This window comes from Mustela nigripes, chromosome 12 (assembly GCF_022355385.1).
Source record: "Mustela nigripes isolate SB6536 chromosome 12, MUSNIG.SB6536, whole genome shotgun sequence".
Taxonomy (NCBI): Eukaryota; Metazoa; Chordata; class Mammalia; order Carnivora; family Mustelidae; genus Mustela; species Mustela nigripes.
The window spans coordinates 107,293,634-107,310,638 of record NC_081568.1 but is presented as its reverse complement, the minus strand read 5'-3'; the positions used below and the strand labels follow the sequence as shown (position 1 = coordinate 107,310,638).

The window sequence follows — 17,005 nt, the reverse complement described above, 5'->3', positions numbered from 1 at the left end:
AATAAGTGACTCTTAATCTCACAAAACAAACTGAGGGTTGCTGGGGGGAGGAAGGTTGGGAGAAGGGGGTGGGATTATGGACATTGGGGAGGGTATATGCTTTGGTGAGTGCTGTGAAGTGTGTAAACCTGGTGATTCACAGACCTATACCCCTGGGGATAAAAATATATGTTTATAAAAAATTAAAAATTAAAAATTAAAAAAAAAAAGCAAGCCATCTTTACTCAAGCAGAAATTTTCCTACCCATATCTAGTGCTGTATTACTATAAACAAAACATTATTATATCTACTATATCCCAAGTTGTAATGAGTGCTTTCAACTACTCTTGTATTGCTTGAAAATTAGCTTTGTGTTGGCAAGTCTGAGAGATGGTCTCCAGTTGTTCCAGAGAGCCAGAAGGAAAGCAGGAGGACTTGTGGCCTGAGGTGAAGGCCCCTGGCCATGCTGGGTTCACCTGACTGCTGGTGGCTGGCATGAGGCAATACTGTTAGGCATCTTGAAGCAATGATTTTAGAACAATTTGAACCTAAAATGCTGGGTAAAGTTACATTCAAGACGTTTGCAGCCAACAGTAGTTATCATTTCATTTTTGTATTAAAAAAATTTTTTTTAAGATTTTATTTGTCATGGTCTCAGGGTCCTGGGATCGAGCCCCGCAGTGGGCTCTCTGCTCAGCGGGGGGCCTGCTTCCCCCTCCCCCTCTGCCTGCCTCTCTGCCTGCTTGTGATCTCTTTCTGTCAAATAAATAAATAAATTCTTTAAAAAAGGAAAAAAATATTTTATTTATTTAGAAAGCATGGGGGAGAGATTAAGGGGAGAGGGGCAGAGGCAGAAGGAGAGAGAGAGAATCTCAAGCAGACTACGAGAGGCTAAATCTCATACCCCAAGTTCATGACCTGAGCCAAAACCAAGAGTCTGACACTTCACTGACTGAACCACACAGGCACCTGGCCAACCATAGTTTTTAAATTGAATGGGACAACCACCATTAGGTTTTAAAAAGAATGTTGTAGTTGGTTAAAGTAAATGCACACGGCTGGCACTGATTTCTTACTTCTATTTTGGTGACAAATCTAATCATCATACTATCTCCCTGTTATGGAAACCAAAATATTTTGTTTCCAGGGTACTGTTCATCCAAAAGATACTATAATTTCAGATGAACTCTAAATTTCTCTTATTCATTCTCCAAATACAATTATGATAATAATAAAAACAATAATGACAATAGTAAAAATAATAGTTGTTAATAGCCACCAATCGCTGAGCACCTAATGTAGGCCAAGCATATCTTTATGATACTCTTGAAAAGTGGGTATTATTATTCTGGTTCTACAGAAGAGAAATGTGAAGTTTAGAGGCGAAGGCCACTACCTCAACCAGCCCAAATCTGTCTGATCCCATGACTGCTACTTCCATGCATCACATACAGTCCAGTCTCTACATAGTCATATATTCCTGTGTCAGGTTGCAACTGAATTTCCAAAGAATACTGTAACTTGCTAGGGAGTTGTTACTGTTTAGATAGTATTAATTAAAGATTTTATTTGACAGAGAGACACACATCGAGAGGGGACACAAGCAGGGGGGAGTGGGAGAGGGAGAAGCAAGCTTCCCACCGAGAAGGCAGCACAAAGCAGGACTCGATCCCAGAACACTGGGATCATAACCTGAGCTGAAGGCAGATGCTTAATGACTGAGCCATCCAGGTGCCCCAAGATAGTAAATATTATTCCTCTTTTCTTCTTCTTTGCTAAACTGAAGCTGAACAGAACAAGGACTGCCCTACTACCACCTTCCTTAAAGAAAAAAATTTTTTTTAAATAAAAGAGGAGGGGGAAGTGTGTGGCAAAACTAGTTATCACATTTGAAAGGTCTCAGATGTAGTTATGTGCTCTGTAAATCCTTACCATCCTGGTCATTCTGATAAACTCAGTTCTGGGGACATTATTTTTATTTTGATAATTTGTCTTCGACCTCTTTCCGTTTTACGCAAGAACACAGAAAAATCAATTGGTGTTTTGTTTCATTGCTTTCATTCAATTAAATGCTTCCTTTTACCTTTTTTTTTCCCTACCATGCTTCAAAGTAACAACATGATAGCATCAGCCTTGGATATTAGCCCTCACAGATAGAAATGTTCTTGAAATAAGTTCAGTAGGACTTTTTGTAATATGTTACCCATGCTCTCAGACTCCTATCAGTCTCTGAGGTAGTCATAATAAACACAAACTAAAACCTCAAAATCTTTAGGAAATTTTGGCCTTAAAAAAAAACAAAAAACTGTCTTTGGGGGTCTCTCCAAAGTTAATGTAATGTTTAAAAGTTGGGTCAATAATCTATAAAAATAAAAACGGGAATCTTTTAAGAACACAACTAAGAAATCTGTTTATAGGTACTAAAAATTATAGAGTTAAAATTTTCCAACAAAAGTAAAACAGTGATTTCATAAGAATTGGACTCTGGAAGGGGAAAATGAGCATTAAATGTTTCGGCATTTCAAGTGCTCCATTTTCTTAAAGAGAAATCGAGATTTAGAAAAAGAGTTTTATGACATTTGCATGAAAGTGCAAAGTTTGTAAAAAATGTTTAATAAACACCATTTCATTTGTTAAAATAGCTTTGAGGCGGTCTTATTTCCATGTAAACTTTAGCTTGCCAGGAAAAGTTTAGTCCAGACTCAAAGTATTTTCATCTTACTGATATACCACTTAGAGATACCATGTACTTAGCAATCCTAGGTCACACGTTGTGACCTCAAGTGTGTATCACAGCAAACCTCCTCAAGTTCATCTATTTTTGTTACCTCTTGGCCACAAAGCACAACATGTTTCAGTTTTAATTATTTCTGGAAATTACAGTAGCCTAATGAACTCCTAATGGACACTACGCACATTCCAGAAATTTCCAACTCAAATACTGATGATTTTCCTTATAACAAATTAACTTAAAGAACTCATTTCCCTGTGGCTTCTACCTTTGAAAACATCTGCTCTTTTATAACCTACTTTTGCCTTCGCATACAGCATTTCTTTTTTTTTTTTTTAAAGATTTTATTTATTTATTTGACAGAGAGAGATCACAAGTAGGCATAGAGGCAGGCAGAGAGAGAGAGAGGAGGAAGCAGGCTCCCCGCTGAGCAGAGTGCCCGATGCGGGACTTGATCCCAGGACCCTGAGATTATGACCCGAGCTGAAGGCAGCGGCTTAACCCAGTGAGCCACCCAGGTGCCCCGCATACAGCATTTCTACAACTTACAAACTTCTTTCCCTGTCTCCCACCTTTATTTATCTAGAAAAACCTGGCCAGAATTTCAAGACCTGGATTAAAGGTATAGTAGTAAAAGTATTTCTCAGGTGACTCGCCTGCTTATTATACTCCACCCCAGCTCCTGCTGCCTCTCAGAATCGCTACTGCAAACTGCACACCCTTTCATTATTACATGTATCACAGTACTGTTAGAATTCATGGATTATATGAGACTTTAAAAGCAAGGGCCATGTTTTGTTTTGTTTGTACTTGTATCCCAAATTTTTGGAGCCATGCTTAACACCTAGGTATCCTAAAAAATTATTGGGTGAAAAATGAATGATGAGAAAGAACACATCTGGTTTCCATTTCAGATTTTTGAGGAATTTCAGATTTGAGATATTTCAGGAAACTTTTGTTTCCTTCCCAGTCTTCCAAATGAAGTAAAATGATCAGTGCACCTATTTTGTTGTCACTGAAAAATTATTCATGGACATATAAGGGGCTGCCGGTGCTTAAAACGTGGCTTCACCATTTTACTAGTCAAATAAACTTGGAAGAGTAACTTCATTCTACGCTTTCTGCACACACACACACACACACACACACACATACACACACAATTCCTCAGTCTACTCATCTGTGAAACTGGGATTGTAACACTGTTTACACCTCATAGGGTTCTTGTGAAGATTGAAGGATGTAATGTACACAGGAGGTTTTGCACAAAGCCCAGCATCACGGGATCAGCTTTTAAAAATGACAAATAATAAAGCTAGTGTCTCACAATCTATTCTCTTTTAAAAAATCTAGAAAAAAAATCCTCAAAAAATTCTCTTTCTGCTCCACCTCCCCTCCCTCTCCTCCAAAAGCTTTACTGAGATATGAGTGACAAATATATTTAATGTGTTTGGGGTTGCAAGATGAAAAGAGTTCGGTGATGGTGGCACCAGACAACGTGAATGTATTTAATGTCACTGAACGGTACAGTTAAAAAAATGATCAAAATGGAAATTTACCAATTTTAAACATTTGAAACATACTTTTCAATGGCATACAATAAACTTCATGTATTAAAAGTGTACAAAATTTTTGACAATTTTGACATCTGTATACCTGTAACACCATCACCACAGTAAAACAACAAACATATTTATCATCTCCAAAATATTCACTGGGTCACTATGCAATCCTGCCCTTCCTCTACCTCTGCCCTCACTCCTAGCCCACTGTTGGTATTCTTTAAGTCGCTAAAGATTAATATATGTTTTCTAGGATTTTATTTAAGTGGAATAAGTATGTATCCTATGCAGTCTGCTTCTTTCTTTTAGATTTACTCATGCTCTTATAAGTATCAACAGACTATAGATTACTCCTCTTTATTGTTGGTGATATATTATTGTATGTATTTTACCCATGTGTTTATTCATTAATCTCTTGATGGACATTTGGTTTGTTTCCAGTTTTTTAGCCATTAAAATAAAGATGCTATGAAGACTCACACACAAATCCAAGGACATACACTTTCATTCTATTGCGCAAATAACTAGAAGTGGAATGGCTGGATTTCATAGTATGTGTCTGTTTAGCTTTTTACAGAAACTGCTAACTTGTTGTCCAAAGTCACTGAGCCCTTTATATGACCACCAGCAGTGCCTGAAAGTTTCAGTTCCTCCGTGGCTTAGACACATAGCACCACGGCCTGGAAGCTCTCTTGGCAGTAAAGGAGGACCATGGTGGGGCTCACCGTGTTCATTTCCTGTCGATATCGCTTACATTTTCTTTCCTGACTTCCAGTTACTTGAAAGCCACTGTGTAATACATTTTGTCCAATTTTCCAGCTATTTCTGGGAAGGGAATAGATCTAGGCCCTTTTATTTTACCTTGATCACAAGTGTCACTCTTGCACGCCTTCATTCTTATGATGTGAACAGTATGATTGACCAAGTAAGCCAAGAAAGATGTGATCATTAAAGGAAACTGCAGTCCTATCTCATTACGCTTTCTAATCTTTTAGTTTACAATGGACATCAAATAATTAGTCTGTTATTTATATCGTGTTAGATTTGGATGTTGGATCTTCATCATGAAGTACACTGAACATAAGAAAATGCAATTTCTCGCCTATTTATCTGGGAAGAAGAGAAGCAAAATGGATATATCCTGGCCAGTTGGTTGATTATATCTTGGATATATATAATTGGCCAATTAGTTGATTTCATACTATTTACACATTCAGATCAGAGAGGACAGTTCAGTGTTGAGTTTCATAGCCCTGCATCCAATCGTAAGAACTTAATAAGTGAGGATGGTTATGGGTTAGTTCAGAAACACAATTATACATCAGCTGAACTGCAAGAGATACTTCTAAGGAATTTTTCACTTATCCTATTTTACCTCTCCTGTGGTTTATCAAGTGACTCTCACTAAATAGGGTTTGTAAAGAACCTACTTGCTTTAGGTGTTCTGGGAGCTGATGAGCACGTACCACATTATGCTTTGCATCTTTTCTGATGTCAAGAGTATGCTTCATCTGTTAAAATAATATTTGGGGGAGTAGGTATGAGCTAAATGCAGCTCTCCAACATCCCAAGAGGAAGGACAGCCCCTGACACACAGTGACCTGAGGCACTGGCTAAAATTTTATGGGAGGTTACAGAGAGGAGAAGTCATGGGCTTCTGGATATGAGTGTTCCAGTTTATACACAGTTTAGTCCCCTCATGTTATCCTTCCATCTTTGCTTTATTCCAAACGAAAGCCAATTTAGATGAGAAAACTAGATGAGAAAATTCTAGACTCTAGGTGAAACCAAGGACTCGTACACAGTGAGGTGGTGGGGGTGGAAAGGGACAAAGCTTCAGGAGAAGAGAAGTGGTTCCCAGGAGGCTGAGCAATCTCTGGGGGAGCCTCTCACAGGTGCTGAGTGTCCCGAGGCAAAGAGGAGGTCCTGTACAAATGTACACTCCAAGGTGTACATTTGTAATAAATCCCTCCAATGCAGGTACAGAATGGGGATGGGACTGGGGACGTGAAATACCCTCACTACGTGTAAAAGGCCTGTGAATAAATGCACCCACTTTTTAAGAGCTTTAAACATTAACTTTTTTTGGTGCCGGAGGCCCTGAAATGAGGCAAAACAGAAAACAATAGTGAAGAGTAAAGTGTGGGGAAAAAAAAAACCCAGAAAGCTTAAGTGGTGTAGGCTGACGACTTTAAAAGATGACAAAGTCAATGTTTTACCATAATTATTGGAAAATCATTTTTATTTTTTTCCCCCAGCGTTTGAGTGTGGCAAAATCACATAACATAAAGCACACTCTTATGAATACTATTTTTAAATATAGAGCTCAGTAATATTTAGCACACTCAAGATGGTTGTGCGACCGTCAGCACCACTCATCTCTAGAGCTGTTTTCCTGTTGCAAAATTGAAATTCAATGCTCTTTAAAGCCGAAGTGCTCATGCCTGTCATGTCCTCCCAGCCCCTGGCAACCACCATTTTACCTTCTGTCTCTACGGTTTTGACTATTTCATGTACCTCATTTTACAGAGTGAAGTGTCCTCATGTCAGTACCACTCCATTTTGATTACTGGAGCTTTGTGGCAAGCTTTGAAACCAGGAAGTCTGAGTCCTCCAGTTTTGTTCTTCTCAGGTGCAGCATCTCTAAATTTAAACAATTAGTCCCAACTGCTAATCTGTAAAAGGAACTCTCCATACACTATTCTCTCTGTATCTCCAGACTCAAGGATAATAAAAGATCTGAAAATCCTTCAGCTTAACGCACATAGATACACACACACCCACATACAAGAGTCCCACCCAAGAAGGTTTATCCTGACTAACCTAGCATTTCCCCTGAACTTAACATCTTGATGGTGAGCTCCCTGAGGGCAAAGACAGTGTATCTCTAGCACCTACCAAAGTACCTAGGTACAGAGATGTCAACCAGCATCAGGTGAAAGAGCGAATGAATGAATGAATGAATGAATGAAGGAAGTTTGGGAAAACAACTAAATCAGTTTTGTGCTTCCCACAGGCCACATACATAAAAATGTAATTCCAAAGTAAAATCTGTTTTGACTCCTGAAATAAGCCAGTAACACTATCACTATCCTTTGCAGCCTTTAAAGTCTGGTCTAAGTCTCACTACTTCTAGCACACTTTCACTCTAGTTGTCACCAACCTTCTCCTCTAAAATGGTATAGCACTTTTAGTCTTTACCATATAATTTATACACTATCTCGTAGAACTCAATACAGCATGTTTGATTTACGACTATATGACTTCTGGCTATTTACATTGCTGGTGCTCGGTAAATTATAACTATCATATGAAAAAAAGCATGCGACACACCAATAAGCCTCTTGTTCTTAATAATTATTGTATGATTAATAGCTTTATGGCCCTATATATCGATAAGGTTCCTTTAAAACTATTATGTCTCACAATAATGACGCAATGGATATTAGTGCAATCACTCCCATTTTATGGATGGTACAAGTAAGAACCAAAGAAGTTAATTAACGTTTCAATGATTAGACAGTTGTTAGATTATGGACTAACCCGAGCATTTATGATATCCAAAACCCATTTACTTGCTTCCCTGTCTGTTTTCTGACTTGATCAAACTAAACCTTGTTCTGACATTGAGAACACATCCAGTTCTCCAGTCTTCCTGCCCTGCACAACTTTTATCCCAGACACCTAGTTTCTCAACAATCAGTGATTCCGGAGGCGGAAAGGAGGGAAAGAAAGAAAAAGGAAATAGAGAAAAGTCCAAGGGAAGTAAAGAAAGGAAAAGATACTAAGAAGTAGAGACCCAGCCTGGAGGACTCTAGGCCTATCTGGCTAGCAGATGTGTTTTGTTTGGCCACCACAGAGCGTGTTTGAAAAGAGCGAATTCATTGCCAACTTTTAAAATGGCAAGTGTTCTCATGTATATTTCTGGCTTCTTTTGAAAATATGAGATGAATGGCAAATGAGGCTCCAATTTCTGCATGGTGACAGTTTGCTCCAGCTGAGTAGTGGCTGCTCCCTTAAGCCAGAGTATGTGCCCTCCAGGGTAACCCCCAACTCCCCACACCGAACTCTCTTTCTTATGCGACCCTAGGTAGCATTGCTCTTCTAGCCTCTTGAGGGACCTGCAGCTGTTTGTTCTACATAAAGAAATCTGATGGGCTTCATTTGGTGGTTGTCTCTGGCTTCCTATAGATACCATCAGTTTGAATGGGTTTATTTTAACTACTAATAATTGGAGGGCTACTTAAAGTTGAACTCTTTTTTAGCTGAATAAATTAATTCACTGAGCAAATATTTATGTAGTGCCGGCTATAAACCCGGCATTGTTTAGGAATCAATCTCATTTATATAAAGTTATATCTTAGTTTTCCTCCAAGATGACTAGCAATTACAAACAAATGCTATGTGGTAAAGTCAGTTGTATGTCTCAGATACATTCTTCATTATGCATATTCAGGATCATATTTCGACAACGATTTGGTCAAAATTCAAGCAGAGCTTTAAGGATTCCCAAATGATGAAATAACACTGTTAACAGATCAAGGTGCAAACGGGTTGGTTTGGATATTCCAAAGTTTTATGATTTTGCTTCTTCAACTGTGTTACACAGAAAAACACACAAGTTTTTAATTGGGTTTGCTTCAAGAAGCCAGACAGACTTTGGTTTGGAGGTAACAGATGAACCAAAGCCAATTCCATACACTACCAACAATGAATGTAATTTTAGATTTGGGTTTATTAGCATGAGAAAATGTGTGTGGTATTTGTTGAATGAAAATAACAAGTTACCAAAAAAAAAAAAAAAAAAAAAAAAAAAAAGCTAATTCCTTAATTCCTTTGTTACCCAGAACTTTGAATACATGGAAAAGTGACCGCAAAACAGATACACATGGGTAAGCTTCTCTAACTCTTATTTTCATCCTGGGATATCTCTTCAGAGCTGCTATCCCACTCCCTGTAGAAGCTCTACTGAATTTCATTAATCATATATGGCTCTACATTTAATTTCTGATTCATTTAAATTCTGACTCATAAAGGAAAGGCAGGAAATTATGGTAAGGAGAAAGAGACCATCCCAAAAAAGGTTTTATGTGATTTATTACCACAAGTATTAGTATCCTGTGACTGCCGTAACAAATTAGTAAAACTTAGTGGTTTAAAACAACAGAAATTTATTTTCTCACAGTTATAGGACTAGAAGTCAAACCTAGAAGTCAAGGTGTTGGCAGGGCCACTCTCCTCTGAAAGCTCTAGGGGAGAACATTCCTTGCCTTTTCCTAACTTGTTATGGTTCGAGTGGTTCCTTGATTTGTGGCTGCAAAATTAAAATACCTGCTTCTGTCTTCATATGACCTTTTCCTCTGTGTCTGTGTCTCCTCTTCTGTCTCTTATAAGGATACTTGTCATAGGATTACCAGGATAAACCAGGATAATCTCATTTCAAAATCCTTAACTTAATTACATGTGCAAAGACCCTTTTTTCTAAATAAGGTCACATTCACAGGTTCCAGGGGTTAAGATATGGACATATATTTTTGTTGTTAGACCACCATTTTGACCGACTACAAGAGCTCAAACATGTTTCACGGTTTGAGCTCTTGATACCTCTTTCAGAAGTACAATTTCTACTTAATTCAATGTGATGCTCATGATTAATGCTATAAAGGGTTTAGCATCAAGTTCTTGGTCAACAACACAAGCTTTCATTCTGCCATTATTTCTATACGAAAATTAGCTGTGATTTATGGGCATGCCTGCTTATCTGTTTTCTGTAAATATTTAAATGGAAGTTTTGCCAAACAAACCATGTAAGCTCTGAGAATCCAAGAACTGTGCTTTATATATATTTCTGTTTTCTACTCAACACTGAAGACAGTCTAATGTATATAGATAGATATTTATTGCATGCTTATTGATGAGCACATTCCTTTCAAATTACTTTGTCTGCAGTTTCTGCAGAGATTTTGCTAAGGGTATGAATGTACAGGAGGAACAAGAGCAGCTTTTGTCTGATGGTGTATTTTCCTTCAGGGGTAGAGGGAAGCATGACCAAGGTTAGCTCTAGGCATATAATTTCTTTATTTTCCCCCCTTGACCGAGTCCTGGTTTTTGGCTGTTTGGAATGATGTACAAACCAGCTTCTGGGAGTTACAGGTAAGAAGAGAAAACCTATAAAGTCTGTTCAAGAGCAGTGATACAAGAATATGGCTTAGAAATCTTGATGTAATCCTTTGAGTGATTTAGTCAGGACTGAGGCTCTAGAGAATTGCCACTGGGAAATATGTCTATAGAACTCAGAGACAGTGTATTAATACCTTAGTTGGAATTGCTCTGAACTACTTTCTTGGAAGGAAGGAAGGGAGGAAGGGTCAGAGAGAACCTATTTGTCAGACAGAACTTCCTTATTTCCTTAAGGAAGGAGGAAGGGTCAGAGAGAACTTATTTGAATAGGTATTTGGATCAATAGAAGAGTTATTTTTAGGTTCAGAGCATTTCAAAAGTTTTTTGAGACACAGTAAGAGATGTCAGAGAAAGAAATTAAACAAAAGTCTGTAGAGAAGTAAAGAAATTTTGCACTGGGTTGGTGGGGTAGGAAACAAATTAAAATATCAGCATGTCATGAGCCGGCTAGTGGGCACTTAGTAGCAGAGAAATACTAATGAACAAGGAAAAATAAATGCTTGTGGAGAAGGCTGGAGAAATACTGAGCCTCAGTGCTGCTGTTTGAAGAGCTGGCCAATCTGGGGTTGCTGGAAGGAATCATAGTGCTGATTAAATGAAGAAGGTCTTGTGCTAAAATAATAAAATACCTAGAGGCATCAGAAGCTGGGCTGAAGATTCGTAGCAATCCTCTTGATATTTCATTAATTAACCAAGAATACCTTCTCCTAAGCCTCTTTGAACCTCTAGTGACAGGATTTATGGACATTTTTTCCTCACGTGGAGAAAGAAAACCTAGTATAATCATATCCTTTTGTTCATTTTCAGTAGAGGTCACTTAGGTGTCCTTAAGCTCAGTGAAAACATTATCCAGCCGAAGATTGCACTTCACATTGAAATAAGTACTAATCCAAAGCCTTAGATTAGCCTCTAAATGGTTTTCCTTTAAACAAGGAAAATTGTAAAACTCTGAACATTTGGTGAAGAACTGGATGAAAGGCTGGGCTCTCTAGACAGTTCTGCTTGGGAGACATGTGAACTCTACTATCCCTTTTCTGTCTGTCTAGCCAGGGTGTCTCTGAATGCTCAAGGATTGTTTTCAAACCAGATTGATAAGAGACTAAAAAAAACCCAGTCTGAGTTTGCTGGACCTTATCTTTTTTCCTTAAAATGTCTACTACACTATGAATGGAAAACACAAATAGGTAAAAATGAAGTCAAATGTTGGTAAAATAAATACATCTTCTCTTGCCAATATTAATATTTCTGTGTTTTTGGTTTTTTGTTGTTGTTTTGGTTCTTTTTTTTTTTTTTTTAAAGTCAGAAGCAATGATAAGGTTGAGATGTGTGTGAGGTGAAGGAAGGAGAAACTATGGGTAGGACCCATGGGCTCCAGAGAACAAAGCTCCCTCTTGTTCTGGAGGGGAGGCCACTACCTAGGGATGTGTCCACTAGGTGGCGATTCATCTCTTAACATTCATGGTACAATGGATCTGCTAAGCACTATAATGGGCATGCGAAAGGGAAACATGGATCATTTGGTTTAAATGTTGCTTTTCTCTGAAAATCAGTTTTGAACAATCCAGATATCCCTTTTAGGGTGAAAATTAAGTCCTATCATTTTGGAAGATTCTTTTTTTTTTTAAAGATTTTATTTATTTATTTGACAGAGAGATCACAGTAGGAGAGAGGAAGGGAAGAGATCACAGAGAGAGGAAGGGAAGCAGGCCCCCTGCTGAGCAGAGAGCCCGATGTGGGACTCGATCCCAGGACCCTGAGATCATGACCCGAGCCGAAGGCAGCGGCTTAACCCACTGAGCCACCCAGGCGCCCCTCATTTTGGAAGATTCTAATCAAGTTTCAGAGCATTAAGAAGAGTTGAAGAACTCTGAAGCTGAAAGCAATCTTAGACACCATACCAGTGGTGATCCGATCATCTCTGATTTGCAAATGAGGACAATGAGAACCCCAAATATCAAATCACCTGCCTAAGATTTTAGTATTAGACACTGAGAGAGCTAGAATTAGATTTTATAGCACTTAAGTCATCCTGGTCCAAGTTAAAAGCTTTTATCAATAAATGTGCTGACATGCCTGTTAAATTCTAGGCTCAGTCCTAGATTCTAGGGGTGTGGAAGCAGCACCTGTCTTGAATTAGCCCTTACAGTAGAACTGGAAAAACAAATAACTGATGCAGTTATTTTGCAGTACACAAATGCACTGATGCAATAGTGATGCAGAATGCATTAAACAAGAACAGGTGCTGCTGTCTGTCTGTTGCCCAGAGCAGAATGTGTCATATGACAAAGCAGGCACAAGCCCTTAGAAAAGTGAGGCAAGGCTGAGTGTTTGGGAGAGGAGGCGAGTTCAGAAGCTGGTGAGGGGCTTCTAACAAAGGCAAAGGCTAAGTATCCTAGGCCAGCAGTTTGGTTAGAAATAGGATACATTGGGCCGCCCGGGTAGCTCAGTGGGTTAAGCCTCTGCCTTCGGCTCAGGTCATGATCTCAGGGTCCTGGGATCGAGCCCCATATCAAGCCCCACATGGGGCTCTCTGTTCAGCAGGGAGCCTGCTTCCTCCTCTCTCTCTGCCTGCCTCTCTGCCTACTTTGATCTCTGTCAAATTAAATAAGTAAAATCTTAAAAAAGGAAAGAAAAGAAATAAGATACATTGTGCCAGAGGGTAACAGTATGTAGTGTGCCTACCCCTTGCTCCAGGACCCACTCTGGGAGTCAGACTGCCTCACAAACCGCAAGCCCAGGCAAGCGGTGGAGACCAGAAGATGGGCAGGATGCAATCACATGGAGGCCAGAGAGCCAGGCAAAGTGGTGAGGAAAACACCTGGACAAGGAAGCTGATTAGCAGTTGATCAGATAACAGATAAGGACACAAGAATCTGTCAGGCAAGTCAAGTCAATCCTGTCCTAGTCAGGAAGCTTCTAATCCGCATTGTGCTGGGAAGAGAAATAGTTCTAAGACCTGAGCGGCTCAGAAGCTGCTGGCAAGCACACACAAGTAGAACCCCATTCATTCTTTCTGTTTCTCTCGGTAAAGCCATAGAGAGAGACTGAGTTTACTCACCAGGCAACTGCATCCAGCTATGGCATTGCTCGCATCAAGAATTTAACAAAACCCACACGTAAAATCTCACAATTCCATGCTCATCTCAAAGCATATGTATGAAGATTGTTAAAAGGGGAGGAGAGGAGGTATCATATACAGTAGGGACACGACCTCTTTTGAAGAGAAACTGTCTTGGAACCTGTTTCTGAGGAATCTCTAGCTACACAAAGACTTACCACATACATGCTGCCAGAAACAGTTTCCAATTGAGAAGAAGCCTTGGGTCCTGAGAAAGACAGAAGCGAAAACACAAAGTGAAATGTGTGTGAAGAAGACAAGTTCTTCTTTTATCCTAAAAAATGAAGGCCAGATCAGGCCAAGAGGAACCCACTCCCACACAAATTGTGCCTGTAGATCTTACTATATGTGCCTGTTTTCTTCTTCAGGGAACTAACTTTTCAGACCACAGAGAAAAGCCCACAAGTGAGTCTCAGCTCTCAACAGTGCAAATATAGCAAAGCAAGGTACCACTAGGGCAAAGTGGAGTTTTCTGGTGGATGCTGACTGTATTCATTATCTCTAAGTCCTGTCTTGAAGTGTTTCACTCAAACCAAATACAGATCTTGGCTTGTTGTTAATTTGAATTTACCAGGACTGTCCAAACGTGTCTGGAATATGCCATTTACATGGGATATTAATTTTTGAAGACACGATTTACAGTGTTTTTACCCCCAAAAAACACTGTGGGGTTATTTTAATGAACAACTCGATATGGCATGGGCCTTGGGGAGGACTTGTTGGGAGGACTTGCGGGTTGACCTTTTTCTATTTCTTGACCTATATATGATAGCTCTAGGATATTTTGTCTTATAATCAGTCATTGGGTTTATGTTTTATACTTTTCTTCATTGCGTTTCACAGTACAAAAAAAAAAAAAAAAGGTTAACAAATATTATGGTCTGAGTTTTTGAAACTGTAAGGCCCTTCAAGAAACTCAGTGAAGTGCTAGCAAATTCAATAGCAATATTCCATGAGATTCTCTGACAATGAAAAACCGGTTTCCACTTACATAATAGTTTCTTTCATTGCTGTACTTTAAAAGTAAATTATTTTAATGTATACTTCCACTGTCTTTTTAGCGACTTGAAAACACTTCACAAACATCTTTTTGTTTTTCCTGGACTCCTGATACCCAGGTAAGGGGACGTTGCCCCAGTTAACCATATCATATAAATTAAGAAAATGGGAATTCTGAAAGCAGTTTTTTCATGTTTAAACTCTTAACTTTCGAACTCTCACTTCTTCATTTTAGACTTTCTCTCTGAGAAATGTGTTCCTGGCATAGTGCTATCTGCCATTCATTCACCTCAGAAAAGGTAAATGATTTCTCCAAAAGCATTTATCCTTCTGTTTACTTACTCCACTTGCGTTAGTGATAGACCGTGAGACTCCGGGACTCCAGATCCGTTCACTACATCAGATGTGAGTTTTTAATCCTTTCCTGAATGTTCTGCTAGTTTAAACTGGTTTTCCTGTCTCCCTTTGTTAGACTGTGTATATATCTCCTTTATATAATACTAGAAAAAAATCCATGGGAGTCTTATACTGCCAAGTTTAGATCCAATCAAAATTTGTGGTTTCTGTTTCAAACCGACCTTGAACCTTTGGTGTTTGGGACTGTTTAATTTTGGCACAGTTTTGCTTCCTGTTTCCAAGAATGACCTATTATTAGGCTCAAAGGCTTCTTGCCTATCTAATCAGTTCTTAGAAAGCAAATTATCATTGAGTGAGTGAATTTAGTTAAGTGAAACATCCATGATAATGAAATAAAACCTGGGAGAATCTAACAAGGAACACAAAGAAAATGTACTTGATACAAAATAATTTGTATTTAACAGAAGTCTAAAACATCCAAAACTAGCTTATAATTTTATATATTTAAAATAGTACAGAGAAAAAAACCTAGTCCTTGAATTTGACCTCAACGTGTTTTATTGTCAGAGAAATCCTGAAAAAATTTTACTTAGTTTATTGGAAAAACAAAACAAAATAAAACAAAGCATGTTGGGTTAAAAATCAGGAGGCACAGATAAAATTCTTCTCTGCCAACAACCAACTACTATCAACAAGTTTTTAACCTTTGCTACTAATTTAACATTTTTTTTATAGATAAGTTAGTACCTTTTATTTTTTAATACCAAAATACTATGGAATGGAGCAAATGTATGAGGAAAGCAGAGGTGGACATTTCAGTGAAGCTTCCAGGAAGCCTGCAGGCACCATGTGTGAGTGCACGGTGTTATTCACCGTGGGGAGTTGTTCCCACTGGTTATGAGGAAGGCTGCTGGAGGCTTCACTCTCAGTGCCACTGTCTGCCAGGGTGTGCTTGTCAAAGACAAATACTGTGATGCCAGATTCTGGACCCCGTTTTGCATAAATATATTACACAGTCATCCATTTTTTTAAATGGATTTTACCTGCTTATTAAGATCATGCATCACAAGGATGTCAAACAAATGGTCAGTAGATCATGTACGGTTGTAGCAGTAATAGACTCACACATGATCTAGGTGTGTTGCACATATCCCATTGCAGTCAGCCTGCATTTCCATCATTAGGGGCAGCTTTACTCATACCCTAAAGCAAATCCGTCTACCTTGTCAGTTCTGCTGGGTTGGCTGTAGCTTTGGGGCACCGGCAGGGAGGATGTGGTCATCATGTCAGGTAATGGGGAAGAGGTGGCAGCTGCGCGGTAGGGGAATGGTGGCACCTTTGTGGCAGTCTGAGCATAGAACATACTAGACAAGTGGGGGCATGGCTCTGAGTGGCTGATCAGGAGCAAGCCTCTGGTTCTGGCCAAGCAGAGCAGAAGAAGGATATTATGGTCATTCTCTGTGCGTATTATCTGCCCACTCACTACAATTTTTATGTAGGAGTTTCAGTCGTCAGAAAACAATAATAATAGACTTCGGCTTCTCCCATAATGGAGTCACAGAAACCAGATAAATCCCTTTCTCTTAAACAACTAGAAAACCTCACAAAAGTTATGAAAGAATAATTTTTAGACCTTGGACAAGAAAAGTCGCTGGACCATTATTTCAGAAAAAGGCAACAAAGTGGGGAGCTTATTGCCCGGAGGTAATGGAACAATGTGGAACATATAAAGTGTGCAGGTTTCACTCTGCTGGGGAGACAGAGACATCAGAGTTTAGGAAAGTCAAGGAAGTTAGAATTCATGGGACAGAGTACCAAAGAAAGGAAATGCACACACACAGAGAGAGACAGAGAGCAAACTCTGTAATCTACAGAGGGGCCCCCTTAAGTGTTGAGCTGAGTACTAATGTACACAACCATGAAAGGAAAATAATCAAGACCTGGGAAAGAACCACTACAAAGTAGTAAGCTAAACAACCACCAGGGCTCACACAAGGCTGGGAACATTTCTAGTTTTTATTAGTTGGAGTAGAATGATCTTGTAGTATACAGGGCCTTGGGTAGAATCCTCTGAAGGG

At 39.1% G+C, this 17,005-nt stretch overlaps 1 protein-coding gene across 3 annotated transcripts in view; it reads right to left on the bottom strand.

Annotated features, from left to right (window-relative positions):
• Nucleotides 1-17,005, bottom strand: part of XRCC4 (X-ray repair cross complementing 4) — a 337,294-nt gene that overhangs the window by 12,498 nt on the left and 307,791 nt on the right. For all 3 annotated transcript variants that reach the window (XM_059418190.1, XM_059418187.1, XM_059418183.1), the window contains one exon: nt 13,730-13,779. In XM_059418190.1, the coding sequence (XP_059274173.1) occupies nt 13,730-13,779 (50 nt within the window). The remainder of the gene's footprint in view (nt 1-13,729; nt 13,780-17,005) is intronic.